The following is a 15,345-nucleotide window of genomic DNA, read 5'->3' as shown; positions in this document are numbered from 1 at the left end:
ACTTCCACAATAAAATGCAAATGCTTTCATATAAAATATACTCAAACCCACATTCACACCAAAATATGAAAATATTGCATACAAACTAACATGATTGAACATTGAAAAAAAACATACCCATGGAACTTGAAAATAAAACACCATTCAAATAAAAAACCACTTTTATAATGGAATATAAATATTTCCATGTAATGTAATATATATAATTTTTATTTATTTATTTATTTCTTAGAAAGAAAAATCAATAATTTTATGTATAAATTTTGAAATATGGTTATAAAAAACATTGTTTTTATATAAAAATATATGAAAACACATTCAATATAATCACACAAATTAACATAAGCCCACGGGGCTTTGGATTGACGGTGAATGGGTGAACTGTTAAGGCACTCTTTGCGATAGTTCAAATCCCCGTGAGTGCTTACCTACCAAAAAAACCACACAAACTAACATGATTGAGAATTGAAAAGAAGCTGGCCCATGGTTGAAACTTGAAAGAAAAGAACATCATTAAGATAAAAAAGTGCAAGGGAATAAAGTGGAGTGTTCCCTAGAGAGCTCAGCACCACCACCAAAAAAGAATCTAAGGCATTTGGTATTATAGAAGATGGGAATTATATAAAACATGGTATCAAAACATTGGAGTGCCAACACAACTACAATGACATGGCAGTTGAAGAAGATGACGTGGCAGCCAATGGAGTACCTGCTAACCCTCCGGTTGGCAGGCTGTCGCAGTGGGATGGTGGGTGGACACGAATGTCGGCACATCACTTTAACAAAGATCTCACAACTTTCTTGTTACCAAAATCTACGCGTAAATCCGACTCGACAGTCGCACTTCACCCGACTTCACATCTAATCGCTGTCGAGCAACGACCATGGGTGAAAATTCGACTTTCTAATTACGCATAAATCCGATTTGACAACTCTATTTCACCCAAGCAGGTTGGTTTCCAGCACTCAAATTGTTTCAATTTCTGGCAAGTGTCATGGAAATTCGAGAAATCGCGCCCAAATTGTTTCAATTTCTGGCAAGTGTCCTGGAAATTCGAGAAATCATTGCTCGGAATTGGGAAAAAATTATATAAATTCAGAGTGCTTACAAACCCTTTAAGTCATTATAGTTTAAATTTGGAATGCGCGTTATTCCACCCCCTCATCGCTGTCCAACATTGATATCGGAGGTTAAAATTAGAACCCTACCACGGTAAAACATCGAACCTAACACATCTCGTAGCTTCGCTTTCAGTACAAGGTAAGTCACGGGGAAGCCAGCCCCTGCTTCCCCCTGCATTGGAAACTGTACTTGAGGGGAATTTATCATGAATTTGAGTTTCATCTCTACCCATGTGATCTGGAGTTGCTATAGTTTGCAATTCCTCGCCTTTGATTTTGCGAAAAGCTCGAGTTTAAACTGAGAGATCCTTTGTGAAAAGTGCAGTCTTTCAGCGCCCTTGAATGCTCAAGTCATGGATCGTGTAAAACGGTGTAGTTTTGTACTATATATGTTATTAATCATCGGCATTGCAGAATCCACAGCGAAGCCATTGCAGATTAAGCATGGGGGTATACAGAATATATCGACACAGGTCTCTGCAATAAGCTCAAATTCTGTTCTGGTTGCATTGCTGGATTCACATTACACTGAACTTGCAGAGCTGGTGGAGAAGGCCCTGTTGCTGCAGCCATTGGAAGAGGTGGTGGGAAGCAGCAACATTACAATTTTTGCTCCCAACAATGTATTTTTGGAGAAGAATTTGGATCCGGAGTTCAAGCGGTTCCTGCATGAACCCGGGAACCTGAGGTCTCTGCAGCGTTTGCTTCAGTACCATGTGGTGCCGAGGAGGATTGTGGCGGAGGAATGGAGGAATGAGACCCATCAGTCTTTGAACAGAGATGGGCTTAAGTTTGAGGTGAACGGGGATGACAGAAAAGTAGATCTGGGGGCTGTGATTCATCCCAATGCTGTGGTGAAGCCAGATGGAGTCATTCATGGCATTGACAGAGTCCTGGTGCCCAAGTCAGTGCAGGATGATTTCAATGCGTGGAGGACTGGGGTTGTGTTGGCTGTGAAGCCTGAGGGGGCACCTGTCGTTGATGGCCCATATCAGAAAAAGTCAGTTTCAGGCGCAGGAGTCAAGCTTTCTTCTAGTCCTCCTCCTCCACCGCATTCAATATACTATGCCTTGGCCCCCGGGCCTTCGTTGGCACCTGCACCTGCACCAGGTCCTTCTTCTTCTGGGCACCATTGGTTTGATGGGGAGAGCCAGGTCAAGGACTTCATTCACACATTGATGCTTTATGGTGGCTACAATGAGATGGCTGATATCTTGGTGAACTTGACCTCCTTGGCGTCTGAGATGGCCAAGCTCGTTTCAGAGGGTTACCGCATCACTGTCCTGGCGCCCAATGATGAGGCTATGGGGGAACTCACGACAGATCAGCTGAGTGAACCGCATGCTCCGGAGAAGATCGTATATTATCACATTATCCCAGAGTATCAGACTGAGGAAAGCTTGTACACTGCTGTGAGGAGGTTCGGGAAGGTCAAGTATGATACTCTTAGGGTCCCTCATAAGATGGTCACTCAGGAAGCAGATGGGACTGTTATGTTTGGTCACGGACAGACAACTGCCCACCTGTATGATCATGATATTTACGTTGATGGGAGAATATCTGTTCAGGGCATCGATAAGGTCCTGTTCCCACCAGAAGAAGCGGCAAACCACCATGTTAAGGGCAGAAAGCTGGAAGAAGAGCAGGAGGAGGTTGAGGAAACCAAGAAGCCGAGTAAAGGTAAGCCATTCCCAGCATTGAATTGTAAATTGCTGCAGTAAGAACTATACTGGGAATGCCAAAGCACCCCCTGAAAAGGGAGGGGATGGCTTCCCAATTGAGGAAATTTTCCTGTGACACCATCTATAAATCTCGACATATGTGGTGTACCCTATTAATATAATGGTTAATTGGTTGCGGTTTGAGTATGCGTTCTTGATTGGCCTTCTCCTGCCTCTGTGGGCTATGTTGTGTGGGAGTGTGCGAAACAGTCGGATAATCCTATCTTGTGGTGTCTTGGAGCAGCTTCTACGACTACGAAATCTGCTTGACGCCCTTCTCTGGCAACCAGTCCCGCAACATAATTTTGTGCTTTTTGTTGTTGTTGCGTGTGTCCATTTCTAAGGAATCTAGTCATCATAGATTGCCAGGTTAAAAAGACTCCTGTTTTGGCCTCAATTTGTTTCTTAATCAGGGTTTGCTCCTGATTTCTAAGGAATCCAGTCTTCGTGGAATGACAGGTTAAAAAGACTCCTGTACTCTATTCTGTTTCGGCCTCAATTTGTTTCTTTTCAGGGTTTACTCCCACCTACGTTTGTAGTTCCTACTCCTGTTAATTGCTGATGCGTGCAATTCCTTTGTTGCTCACTCAGAGCATCAACTCATTCCATATATGACTCGGATGCTTGCATTTTTAGATTTGTTTGTGTATATGTGTTAAGTATACAATGCACATTCTTCAAGGACGACCAGATTAAGAAGATTTCTCTACCCGATTCTGTTTTGGCCCAGTTTGTTTCTAGATCAGGGCTTCTTCTTACCAAACATTTCTAGTACCTTACCTGGGCCAGTTTCCGATGCACAATGATTCTTTGTTTCTCTATTATAGCATCTACTTGTTCAGCTATGGCTGGGAAGCTTACATTTTGGATTTTTGTGAGGGTGTATGTGCTAGGCATTTGTATACATTCTTCACTGACTACCAGGTTAAGAAGACTCCTTCACGTTCTTCTGATTTAGCTTCAATTTATTTCTCAATCATTGTTTAATCTTATGGTATGTTTTCAGTACCTACGCATGCCAATTTCTGATGCACACTGTTTATTACTTTCTCCCTTATAGCATCAACTCTTCTCATCTATGGCTGGGAAGCCCCCATTTGGATTTGTTAGTGTGCATCTGTTTGGAAATAGTATTCATTCTCACTGCGATGCAATCTTCATAGGCAGCCATGTTAAGAAGTCCGATATACTAAGCTATGATTTTGCTTTAATTTGGTCATAGTTCAGTGTTTACTCATATCGCATGTATCAATTTTCTACCTAGCTAATCCCTTATCCACAGTGATGCTTTGTCCCCCCTTACAACATTAGTTCTGAGTTCATTCCATTTCTGGTTGGGAAGCCTGTATTTTGTGTCTGTGGGTGAGTGAGTGAGGCATTTGTATCAGATGTCGATCACTATGGCAATCCAATCTTGATGCTGTCGTGTTAAGAAGATTGATCTGGCCTGATTTCGCCATATTATCTTTCATCTATACTGCTGATACACAATGGTGCTTTGTACTCACCTTATAACATTAGGTCACTTCTTTCTTGTTGGGAAGCCTGTGTTTTGGATTTTCATTTTCAATAATGGGAATTCTCTGTTGGTGATTTTGCAAATTCACATATTTCTCTTGGTGTAGACTCACCAAGCTAATTGTGTGTGTGTGTGTGTGTACAATTCATATACTTCTCTTGGTGTAGACTCACCTGGTTTGTTGAGTGTGTGTACATGCACACACAAGGAAGTTGTGTCCATTCATAATGCAACCCAATCTTCACTCACTGGCATGTCAAGAAGATTGATCTATTCTGGTCTGTTTTGGCACTGATTTGCTCGTAGTTCAGACTTCACTCATACCATAGGTTCTACTGAGGCAATCCCCCAATGAACAGTAATGCTTTGTAACCCCTTAGAATATTATGATTTATCTCATTTATGCTCACTGGTACTGAACTGAATTATGTGTAATCTAGTTGAAACTTGCCCATCCTTTATCTATTGTAGAATTATGCCTACTTCTAGCTCTGCGCCAACTTCAATAACTTACACTTTTGCAGCAAGTACAATAGTTACTTTTTCATCATCATCCATCATTGATGGCTTGTACAGCTTTAGTTGATTCATGTCGAAGACCAGCTGAATGCTCATGTATGGTGGTAACTCCAACTTGAATGCCTTTTCTCCAGTTTGCTTGATGTTGATGTACGAGACATATTTGAGTTGTTTGATATCCTTGTCTCTCTCCTTAAAGTTCTTCTTTCGAGGCAAACCCAAATTTTATCTCATGCCGAAAACTGGTGATATGCACAGTGTTGATCATGCATGGCCTTGTGCTTTTGTTGATTCTTGTGCAAAGCTTCTCGATCTTGACTGTGAATCTTATAGATGTGGTCTATAAACCTTTTGCCCATGTGCAATGACCTCTTTCACTGTCGTTGCCTTGGTGATAGGACCCAAATGGCTAATTGATCTGCTGAAAAAAATACCAGGCATGCTTCAAAATGTTAAGTTCATGTTGTGCTATGTAGTGTGCGATTGTTGCCCCTTTTTAACCATAAACCTCCAAAGACATGAGATGCAAACATGTCACATGTGCAATACAGTTATAATTGTGCTTCAAAAGGTGAAACACATGTTGTGCTATGTAATGCGTGATTATAAAAATGTTGCACATATGGCATATTGGCATCCCATGTCTTTGGAGGTTTATGGTTAAAAATGTGTAACAATTGAACTATGGTGTGATTTAGTACCTCTGTTTGACCAATGCTCCAAGGATGGAAGGGAATACTCCACTTTAGCTTGGTATCCATCAATCCTCGCTACACTTGTCAAAAGTAGCTGAGAAATCTTTTCCATTGATATGAGATGATCGACGATGGTAGACCAAAGTGCATCCAAATTTTTTCAAGAAATGATTGTATGGCCCGTTGTGTTGAAGCTGTTTTCTTGCAAGGTATTATTAGTCATTTTATTGAGCGGTCCACAACTAGCATCGTATAGTCATTGCCCCTCAGTTTGTCAACAAACCTCAAGGAAATCCATTGAAATTGACTCCCATGGTCTACTTTTGATTGGAAGTAGAATATACTTGCCCAAATTCTGATTTGTTGGCTTTGAAATACCATGAAGGGAACAACTTATTATGAACTTCTCTACAAGCTGCTTTGGTGAGTAGAAATACCTTACGCAAATTTGTTGTTGTCTTCTCCGCTCTAAAGTGTCCTTAAAATTTGGAATGGCGGGCTTTGTGAAACCGCTTTAATCTGTGATCTCCTTGAGGAGCAAGATTAACATTCAAGTTGTATAGAATCCCATCCTTTAGTAGGCAGTTGCCAAACTCTTCATTTGGTGGGGTCATCCAAGACTTATGTAAAACCACATATCTACATGCGAAGTCTGAACAATGTGCATAAGCTTCTCATAAAGTATTGAACCCAAACTATTGAAATTTTGTCGACAGTATCAATCCGATTGCTGGTGGTCATGAAAGGTAATCTGCTAGTTTACTTGTTCTTCCTTTTGGACACTTAATCGCAATGCAAATAACTGAACTGCTTAATGTGGTGTGCATTCTTGATCTTGCTAAATGTTCAAAGGATTGGTGAGGCTTATGATTGCTATGAATGACAATCTCTTTTCCACTAAAATAATGTCTAGACTCTACAGTGCTGTGCTGTCTGAACCAATGTGTACATCTCTGGATCATATATTGTGTAATTAAGAATGTTTGAAAAAGTCTTGGAGTGGTGTGCAACCGGTCTTCAATGTTGCATCAGTGATGTACCCATGGCATTTTGACAGGAATCCATGTTGATATCGAGGGCTTATTGAATGTTATGTAAGGCAAGAAGAGGAGTAGCCACAACTTGATGCTTGATCTCTTTGAACAATCCTTGCCGTGAATTGTCCCAACTAAAATTGAATTGGTCATTTTAGTGCATTAAGAAGGTCCATGACATGGGAAAACTACACAAGAAATATCTTTAGATAATTTGCCATTCCCATGAAGCTTTGTAGGTTGTGAACGTTCTTTGGTAGTGGTCAGTTGGCAATATCTGAAATATTTTTTAGAGCAATGTTGAATCAATTTTAGTTCATGCAAAATCCAAGGTACACTAGTTGTGTCTGCTTGAATGTATGCTTCGTTGTATTGACTAATTGCTTTTCTAGTCATGATATTGATAATACTTGGTCCAAGTTTTTCAAATGGTAATCCCAAGTTTTACTAAAAACTAGTATGTTGTTCAAGTACACAGTCACAAAATAGTTAAGATACGGTGTGAGCTCTTTGTTCAATAGCATGGTGAATGTTGCAGGGGCATAAATTATATTGAATGACTACATCAACCATTCAAAAAATCCTTGTTGTGGCTCAAAGGTTGTCTTCCATATATCTTCGAGCTTGATACAGATTTAGTTGTGCCCAGACTTTAGGTTGAACTTACTAATATAATTACATTCATGAATGCAATTGATTAGGTTGTTGGTTCACAACAATGAACACCATTTCTTGATGGTGCTTCTATTCAACAGAGAATAATACATTCTCCATGTGTCATCCTTCTTTGGAAACAAAAATATGACAGACCCACAAAGCAATGATTTGGCTCGTATTTGGCCATTATTCAATAACTCCTGTATCTGCCTCCTGATCTCCTTGTTTTCCAACAACGAAGCCCTGCACAGTGCCTCATTCAATGGCACAGAAACTTGTTGCAACTCATTGATGTGTTGGACTGCATGGCTTGCAGACATCCTGTGTGGTTCCCATAACAACTCAAAATAGTGCTACAATAACTTGTCAAACTTTTTCTGTTCTTCTAACTTCTCATATGTGCTGGATCTGCATACAACAAGGCCTTGCGGTCTTGGTGACCACTCGAGAGTGCCACTGTCCTATGATCACAAGGTTATTAAAGAAAACTATATTGAAGCTTTTTATTAGCCTCTAGCCTTTAGTTGTTGAATTTACACTAAGGGTGTTGGATATTTTTTTGTAGTCATTGAGTATTCTTGGCCATCTTTGACAAGTCTGTCTTTGTGTAGGCATTTATGATAGACTATGTCTCGGTCCCAGAGATACAATAGTTGAATATCATACCACACACATACAATGAAACAACATTGAATTGTCTATTGAGATGGTGAACTTCATCCACTTTTACACTTGCACATCCAGCAAGTCCTTGTTCTTGGTAAGCAAAACCAAGGGGTAGGGTTAAGGATGTGTGATTGTAGGTAAATTATGCTTCTTTATCATTGCTTTTGAGATGGTGTCTCATTGCTTGCCAGTGTCAAACACTAAAGTCACAAGCTTCTTCTTGAGTTGGATCTTAATGGAGAATAGTTTCCAGCTCTTTGTACGACTAGGATGTACAATTGTCATCAAAGAGATGCAATCATTACGCTGTTAGATATTGATATCTATTTCTCTCTTTGGTCTATCATGGTTGACTTATAATGCTTCTCTATAATGTAGTGTCCAACCCATCCTTGGAATTTCCTTTCCCCTTACTGATAGTGACACACTGATAAAAGGGAACATTTTGTCTTCTATAATGTGGTGTTGGTCTTCTACTACACAATGTCACTGAATGGCTTGATGGTCATATCATCTTTTGCAATGGTTATCTTTCCTTAATTGGCATTAGGGCCAATAACATTATTAAGCTTCCTCCATTTGTTTGTAGCCTCTGCTAGCCTAGCTTTTCGACAGGCATATGCAAGAGTGCAAATGTTGAGCATCTCAAGATCTGTCTAAATTGGTGCAATTAGTCCACCAATGACCTTGGTTGCTAGTTTTGCTTTCTGGTCCATCACATTTTGCTAAATTTTGTAGTGGTTGGACATCTGGATGCTGGCATTTACTATTTGGTTGGACCTCTATCACAGGTTTTGCGGCTTTACCACTGTTGTTGTTGTTCCATATGATAATTTAGCAGGATCACTTTATTCTTGGTAGTGTGACTTTGAATTTCTTTGATGTCATGGCTTGTGTGGCATTGAGGGTCACTCTGTGATCACATATATTCTCACATAGCAAAGCTTCTTTGTGCATGAATAACTTTGCAAAGGCAACTTTAGCTTCATATGTGAATTACTGTACTTCATAAAAGGAATCCAACTAATACATCCAATTTTCCAATCACAAGAAGTCCATCTGATCATTGTGGGGTGAATGAAATCTCAACCTTGGTTTCCACTTTGAGAGTGGAACCCAGATTCATTAGCGAGTCTCTTCCAATTCTAGATTATGAGTTGGGAATTACTTCTAAAAGGTTTCTAGTGGACGAAAGCCTGTAAAATTTCCACATGTGATATTAAATTCTGCAGCAAATGGGTCATATAGTTAGCGTTCCATTCATACACTCAACCTCCATATTCATATTGGGAAGCATTGGCTTTGAGTGGTTCAATGTGACTCTGCATTTCTTCTTCCATTTCCTTCATTATTTGAGAATGAGTCTTTTCCTAAATTATGTTTAGTCTCCAGTGACTTCTTGCAAAACAATTCTCTGATACCAACTTGATCCCAATCACATGCTAGCAGAAACTGCACATCCACAACAATGACTACAATGAATTAATCTTATATACATAGTCCCTAAAAAATGGTGCAGCAATTACTTAAGCGATTCAGACAAACATAATGATTTCAAGAAACAACACGATAAATCGGGCAGTGGCTCAACCACTAATTCTTATTTAAAGAAAAAGACTGTACAACATTATGTGAACAACATGAAGCTTTACATCACCGCTAACTATCCCTTTTCCAACTACCTGAATGAATCCAACTTAACCCTTTTACTATTAGAAAATGGGGTATAAACAATACAGCCCAAGAGAAGGTGAAGTCTTTTACGTCCTTTCTGTTAATATCCAATAGAACATTATTGTACAAGCATTGGGAATATGAAGAGACAGAGAAGAAGATGGTGATCCTTTGTGCTTGTTGGGTTTCCATGTGTAACCATTTGTTGAGCTGCCCATCCACATCAGTGCACCCATTGTGAATTGAACTGGGTGTGACTGAGTTGAAAGGCGTGTGCCAAAGCGGTGCAACAAATTTAAATGCAACCAAAATTCTGGATAGTGCAAACAGGTTGCAGTGCTCAAAAGCTTGAGTTTAAGCACGTCCATAACACAGTGCTGGATTGTGATTCTGATACATGCCAAAACTTTGTGCATGAACTTCGAGATAATTTTCTAGGTTGAATTCTCTAGTATGATTCCTTCAGCCGTGGATTTAGTGAATCTCTGATTCCATCCAGGGTCAACTTTATTCTGATTTCCCATGGGTTTGGTCATAGTTCAGAGTTACTCATAACGTGGTCCGTATGTTTCTACTTTGGTGAATTCTTGATTTGCACTGATGCTTTGTTCCTCACAACATTAGTTCATTTACTTTCTGGGTGGGAAGATTGAATTTTTCATCTTCAATATGGAGAAGTTTCTGTTGGCAATTTCAAATGCTTCTCATTGTATGTATGGCCTAGCTAGTTATGCAAAAGTTGGATCCTGTAATAATGTACTCATCTGCAATTAGTGAAATATGCTTTATCAGTCTGATTCAGCAGTGAAGGCAGAAAGCTTTCATAAATTTCAAATCTGGCAAATCTTGTAGACAAATTGCAGATCTATTATGAGTTTTTTTCATTTCATCTCCCCATATTACTTTTTGTTGTTTCTTTGGGATTTTCCTAAATGTGTGTTTTGGTGTGGAAATGCCACTTTGCCTACAAGAAGATTCAAAAGACCTATCCTTTTAGGACTTGTTGCCTTGTTTGGTCATTTTATCACTTTCAAGCCATTGCTTTGGGTTGTTAATGAATCTGTATAAATTACCAAGGCCGGACATTCAGCAATGTTTATAGAGTGTTGTGGACTGCCTGAAGGTTTGCTTTTTAAGTCATGCATGTTACTTTTCATATTCTCTTGTGACTCTTACTCAATGTTCATGTCATTTGGGAGATAATTGCTGTAGAGTGCAGCGATGCTTGCCTAGAAGTTGTGTAGGACTCTGAGCACATGCTTTAAAGATGTTAATCACCTTTGTCATCCATATTACTTCAGGCCTATGCCTTTCAGCAGATTATGTTTCTGCCTGATTTCAGATATCAAAATTACCTGTTATGGTCCATGGCTATCGTTTTGGTGTCTTGTATATGTTCTCTAGTGACATTTTAATGGTATTGATTGCTTTGGGCTGTTTCTCAATGCACATCAAGTCCTAAGGAAGGACATTCTGCGATTTTCGTAGAATGTTTTGTAACACATTCTGAAGGTTTGCTCTTTTAGGGTTATGGCCTTGTTTAGTTATGCATATTAGTTTGCATTTCTCTTGGACTCTTATTCAATGTTCTGGTTATCCGGTAGATATTACTGAAGAAAGCAGCAATGCTTGCTTAGATGCTGTGAAGGACTCTGAGCATGTGCTTAAAATATGTTAATTTCCTTATTTTGTATGGTCCACAGATATCATTTTGTTGTTCTGTATATGTGCTCTCTAATGTTTCAATGGTATTGATTGCAGGGCGGTTACTTGGAATGTTGTGTAACCTGGTAGATAGGTTTGGTCAAAATTCCCTTCTTTCAGGCTGCCAGTAATGACATCTGATGTGAAAAGAGTTTCGTTGAGGGTGGAAAAGGAGCTTTTTGAGCTGAAATGCCTCGGTAAAATCACCAATGTTGTAATCAAGGGTTATATGCATCATTCTTGTGTCTTTTGTCTACCATACTCTAGATAAGATATGTTGTAGGATTTGGTGTAATAGTAGGGTGTATTACTAGTAAATGAATTGAAGGTTCAACTAGGATCAGATTTCCCTTGCACATAAGAAGGCCATCAAGTATATTGAGATGATTAGCTTTGATATAATTCATTTGTATATTAATTGTGAGAATTATTACATAAAACAGGACACTCTCCTGTCTTGAGGAGGACTGAGATTCCTCTCTTCATAAGTGTACTCAAGACCAGTTTCGAGTGCCAGAATAAAAATGATTCTTTCTATGTTAATGTCTAATTATTTTCAATGATCCCATTCATTCGTTTGTTATATATTTACATATGTGATCTGTGTAACTGGATACCGTTTTCAAGTTGCAGGAAGCATTAGCATGTCTGCTGATCAAATAGTTTTTTATCCCCAACAGCGTTTCAGATGGCATTCTTGATTTGCTTTTTGAGTAGGGAAACCACTGAATTAACGTTTGAGTAATAGTTTGGAATCACGAAAGACACTTTCCTATGATTCCTGCGAACTCTCTCATTAGTGGGACACAAGTCACAATCTGTTTTCATGGTCAATTAGCTATAGCAAGGGGCAGTTTTCAGGGTGGATAAAATAGTCTATGAAAAGTTGAGAAGGTTTCTGACTATCAGAGTGGTCTCTGACTATCAGTTGTTTTAAAATCATTGCTTTAATTGCAGGCCTTGTGGCTACAATAGTTCGATAATCCAGTGTTCCAATTTTGAGCCCTATATTAAGCTAGGTCACTGATGTAAGACAACTAGCATTATCTGAAACATTGTTTGTATGGCCATCATCATATACCTTGTCAAGATGGTCAGTCCAGTTTCCAATCACCCAATCATTATATAATATTTCAAGTCTTTTCAATAACATTTGTTGTTTATTAAACTACTGCAAGGATCTTTCTGTATGTTTGTTTAACAAACACGAGAAAGGAGCTGCAGTTTCTGGAACACTAGAATGGTAGAAGTTGCCTTTACATTAAAGTGTTTGGAAATGGGTCACGGACTAAATGATTAGACTATTCTATCAAATTTGTTTGGAGGTATGAAGCAAACATGTGACAATGAAATTTCTATAAAACTTTTTCCAGAGGGATCATACGTATCTATATTGAGATTCGATCCTTGGAAGAAAAAGTGCATAATTGCATCAAATGTTATAATGATTTCAAAATGCTGATCTTGCAAAATATCAATTTTTATTTTAAAATTTTAAGTAGCCTTGCACCATAATTATGGTGTCACAAGGCAAGATTTGGAATGATTGCATATAAGTTTTGTTAGCAAGCGATGATATAGTTGTACCAACTGAATGAATCGTGAACCCTTCCCTTAACCATCTTATAAGGTGTAGATCTCCCAAGCCGCAGTAAGGACATGGGAACCTAATGAGTATGGAGAAATCTCCGAGCCCCCAGTAAGTGATATGGGAGCCTAATGAACATGGAGTTACACAGCTGAACACCGAGTTTTATCAGTTCAAAATCAAAACTGCTATTCAGTTTTATTAATTTAAGATCAAGGCCATACTAATAAGTAGCTCTTATTTATTTGTTTGTTTCCGTAGACAATGTGCTTGACACTCTCTGGTTTAGAAGTTTTAAAGCTAGTTCAGGTTTTTATTCTTTTCGTTCAATTGTTACTCAGATTGCATTTAAGCCCAATCAACAAGCTCATTTAAGATGAGATTTCTTGCATATGGTGGTTATAAATTTATCATGGCCGAATTCTTCTTCTTTATTTATAAAAAATAGAGTGCATCTTACGTTACATTGCAGAATTTGAAGATTGAAGATATATTCACTACAAAAAAAACCCTCTTTATTTATAAAAAATAGAGTGCATCTTACGTTACGCTGCAGAATTTGAAGATTGAAGATATATTCACTACAAAAAAACCCTCTTGGGGGCAAGCCATCAAGGCCATTCGTGAATTTCTTCAAGAAAATTGCATGATTAACATTGCTAGCAGCCTAGTAACCTACTCGCTCTAAGAACTCTCTTGGGAGCAAGCGATCAAGCCCATTTGTGTTACTAAGAATTTGTGGATTTCTTCAGGAAAATTGCATGATTAGCATAACATTGCTAGCAGTCTAGTAATCTACTTGCATTGGTTGAGCTGAGAGGTTCATTCTACAACCCAGAAGTCTGTCCACTGCCCAGAAGTCTGTCCATCCATTCCCTCTAAAATAAAAATAAAAAATAAGAATTATGTTCTAAATAAAAAAAATAATGTTGGCTATAATAAAAAATCAGTAAAAGTAAAAAAACATATGAGCAAGATGTTTAAATTTTATACTTTTCAAAAATATTTCAAGATATTTAAATAAACTATTTGAAGATCTATGTTAACTAATTTATGTGTATATCAACTTCATATATATCTATATATAGAAAATAAATTATTGAAATAAAACATGTTAATGTTGTATATAAAAAATATTCAATATAGGTTATCAATAAAATATTTTAATAAAAATTAGAATAGACATATACTTAAAAATATATTATTAACAAAAACTCATTTTGATTTGGGTGATAAAATGTCTCCATGTATATGTGATGTAAAATATTTTAATGTAAATTATATATATATATATATATAACATGAAAAAAAAGTGTTTCAATGTAAATTAAGTTTATATTATATATCATTATATATATATCATTATATATGATGAAAAATAAGTTTTAATGGTAAAACTTTTATTTTGTCCTATATATATCCTATTTAGCATTCAAAAATACAATTTAAACATTAAGAAATAACACGTTCTATTTTGCACTCTAGAGAAATTTGCACATGAAGAAATTTAATTCGTACTTGAGATGGATCTATGCTGGTCTTGTATGAGAGTTCAATTGGATACCTGACTTGCTTGAGTGCACCTTGTCTCTTTGTTTTTAGGTGTTGAACAGAGAGTGTCCATAACCAAGTTGTTTTTATTGAAAGTTTCAAGCCACTAGTACCATATTGAAAGTTTCAAGCCACTAGTCCCCTAACATCCAGACTTATGTACACCCTTCAAAGTGTACTTTGACTCCCTTCCTTGGGTAGAGGAGAAGGGAACCATAACCAAGTTGTTTTTATTGAAAGTTTCAAACCACTAGTCCTATAGCATCTAGACTTATGTACACCCTTCAAAGTGTACTTTGACTCCTTTCCTTGGGCAGAGGGGAAGGGAACATTAAGCAAGCAAGCCAATCAACCATTATTAGTAGGACACATTATTTTCTTGTGGTTAATTCCATGGGTATAAATATCATGGTATATTGGGGTTTATGTGCTATGGTGGATCAATTATTTATAGGGAACACTGAGCAAGCAAGCCAATCAACCATTATTAGGAGAACAAATTATTTTCTTGTGGTTAATTCCATGGGTATAAATATCATGGTATATTGGGGTTTATGTGCTATGGTGGATGAATTATTTATAGTAAGTTTGATAGATAGGGAGGTATTTATTGTCAACAAACGTGGAATAGTAAGTTTGATAGATAGGGAGGTATTTATTGTCAACAAACGTGGAATAGTAAGTTTGATAGATAGGGAGGTATTTATTGTAAGATAAGAAACCTATTGGCTTTGGCCAAGTGAACCTTCATAGTTTAAGTGAACCTATATAGTATAACGCTTGGCACATTACAATGGAGAATCCTTAAGCGTTTTAAAGGCTTTATCACATGTAATACCATGAGCTTAATATCATGGGCCACCAATACTAAGTGTCCAAAACCACAACCTAACAA

The 15,345-nt window shown here is 37.8% G+C and overlaps 1 protein-coding gene across 1 annotated transcript; it reads left to right on the top strand.

Moving 5' to 3' along the window:
* Positions 1–995: 995 nt before the first annotated feature.
* On the top strand, positions 996–11,861 carry LOC149265490 (fasciclin-like arabinogalactan protein 17). Its single transcript, XM_089429443.1, has 2 exons — positions 996–2,802; positions 11,369–11,861. Exons 1-2 carry the CDS (start codon positions 1,476–1,478, stop codon positions 11,440–11,442), a joined length of 1,401 nt encoding a protein of 466 aa, XP_089285569.1. The 5' UTR covers positions 996–1,475; the 3' UTR covers positions 11,443–11,861.
* Positions 11,862–15,345: the final 3,484 nt, after the last annotated feature.

Source organism: Pinus tabuliformis, chromosome 6, assembly GCF_031772625.1.
Source record: "Pinus tabuliformis cultivar Carrire ecotype Pingquan chromosome 6, CPIR1, whole genome shotgun sequence".
In the NCBI taxonomy this organism is placed as follows: domain Eukaryota; kingdom Viridiplantae; phylum Streptophyta; class Pinopsida; order Pinales; family Pinaceae; genus Pinus; species Pinus tabuliformis.
Note: the sequence above shows the minus strand (reverse complement) of the source record. Positions and strands in the feature narration are given on the sequence as shown.

What these genes read in the sequence shown, in the direction of transcription:
- LOC149265490 (XM_089429443.1), top strand. Translation starts at nt 1,476, where the DNA reads ATGGATCGTGTAAAACGGTGTAGTTTTGTACTATATATGTTATTAATC. An exon ending in AACCAAGAAGCCGAGTAAAG is followed by an intron (nt 2,803 to 11,368) that starts GTAAGCCATTCC and finishes TATTGATTGCAG; the next exon opens with GGCGGTTACTTGGAATGTTG.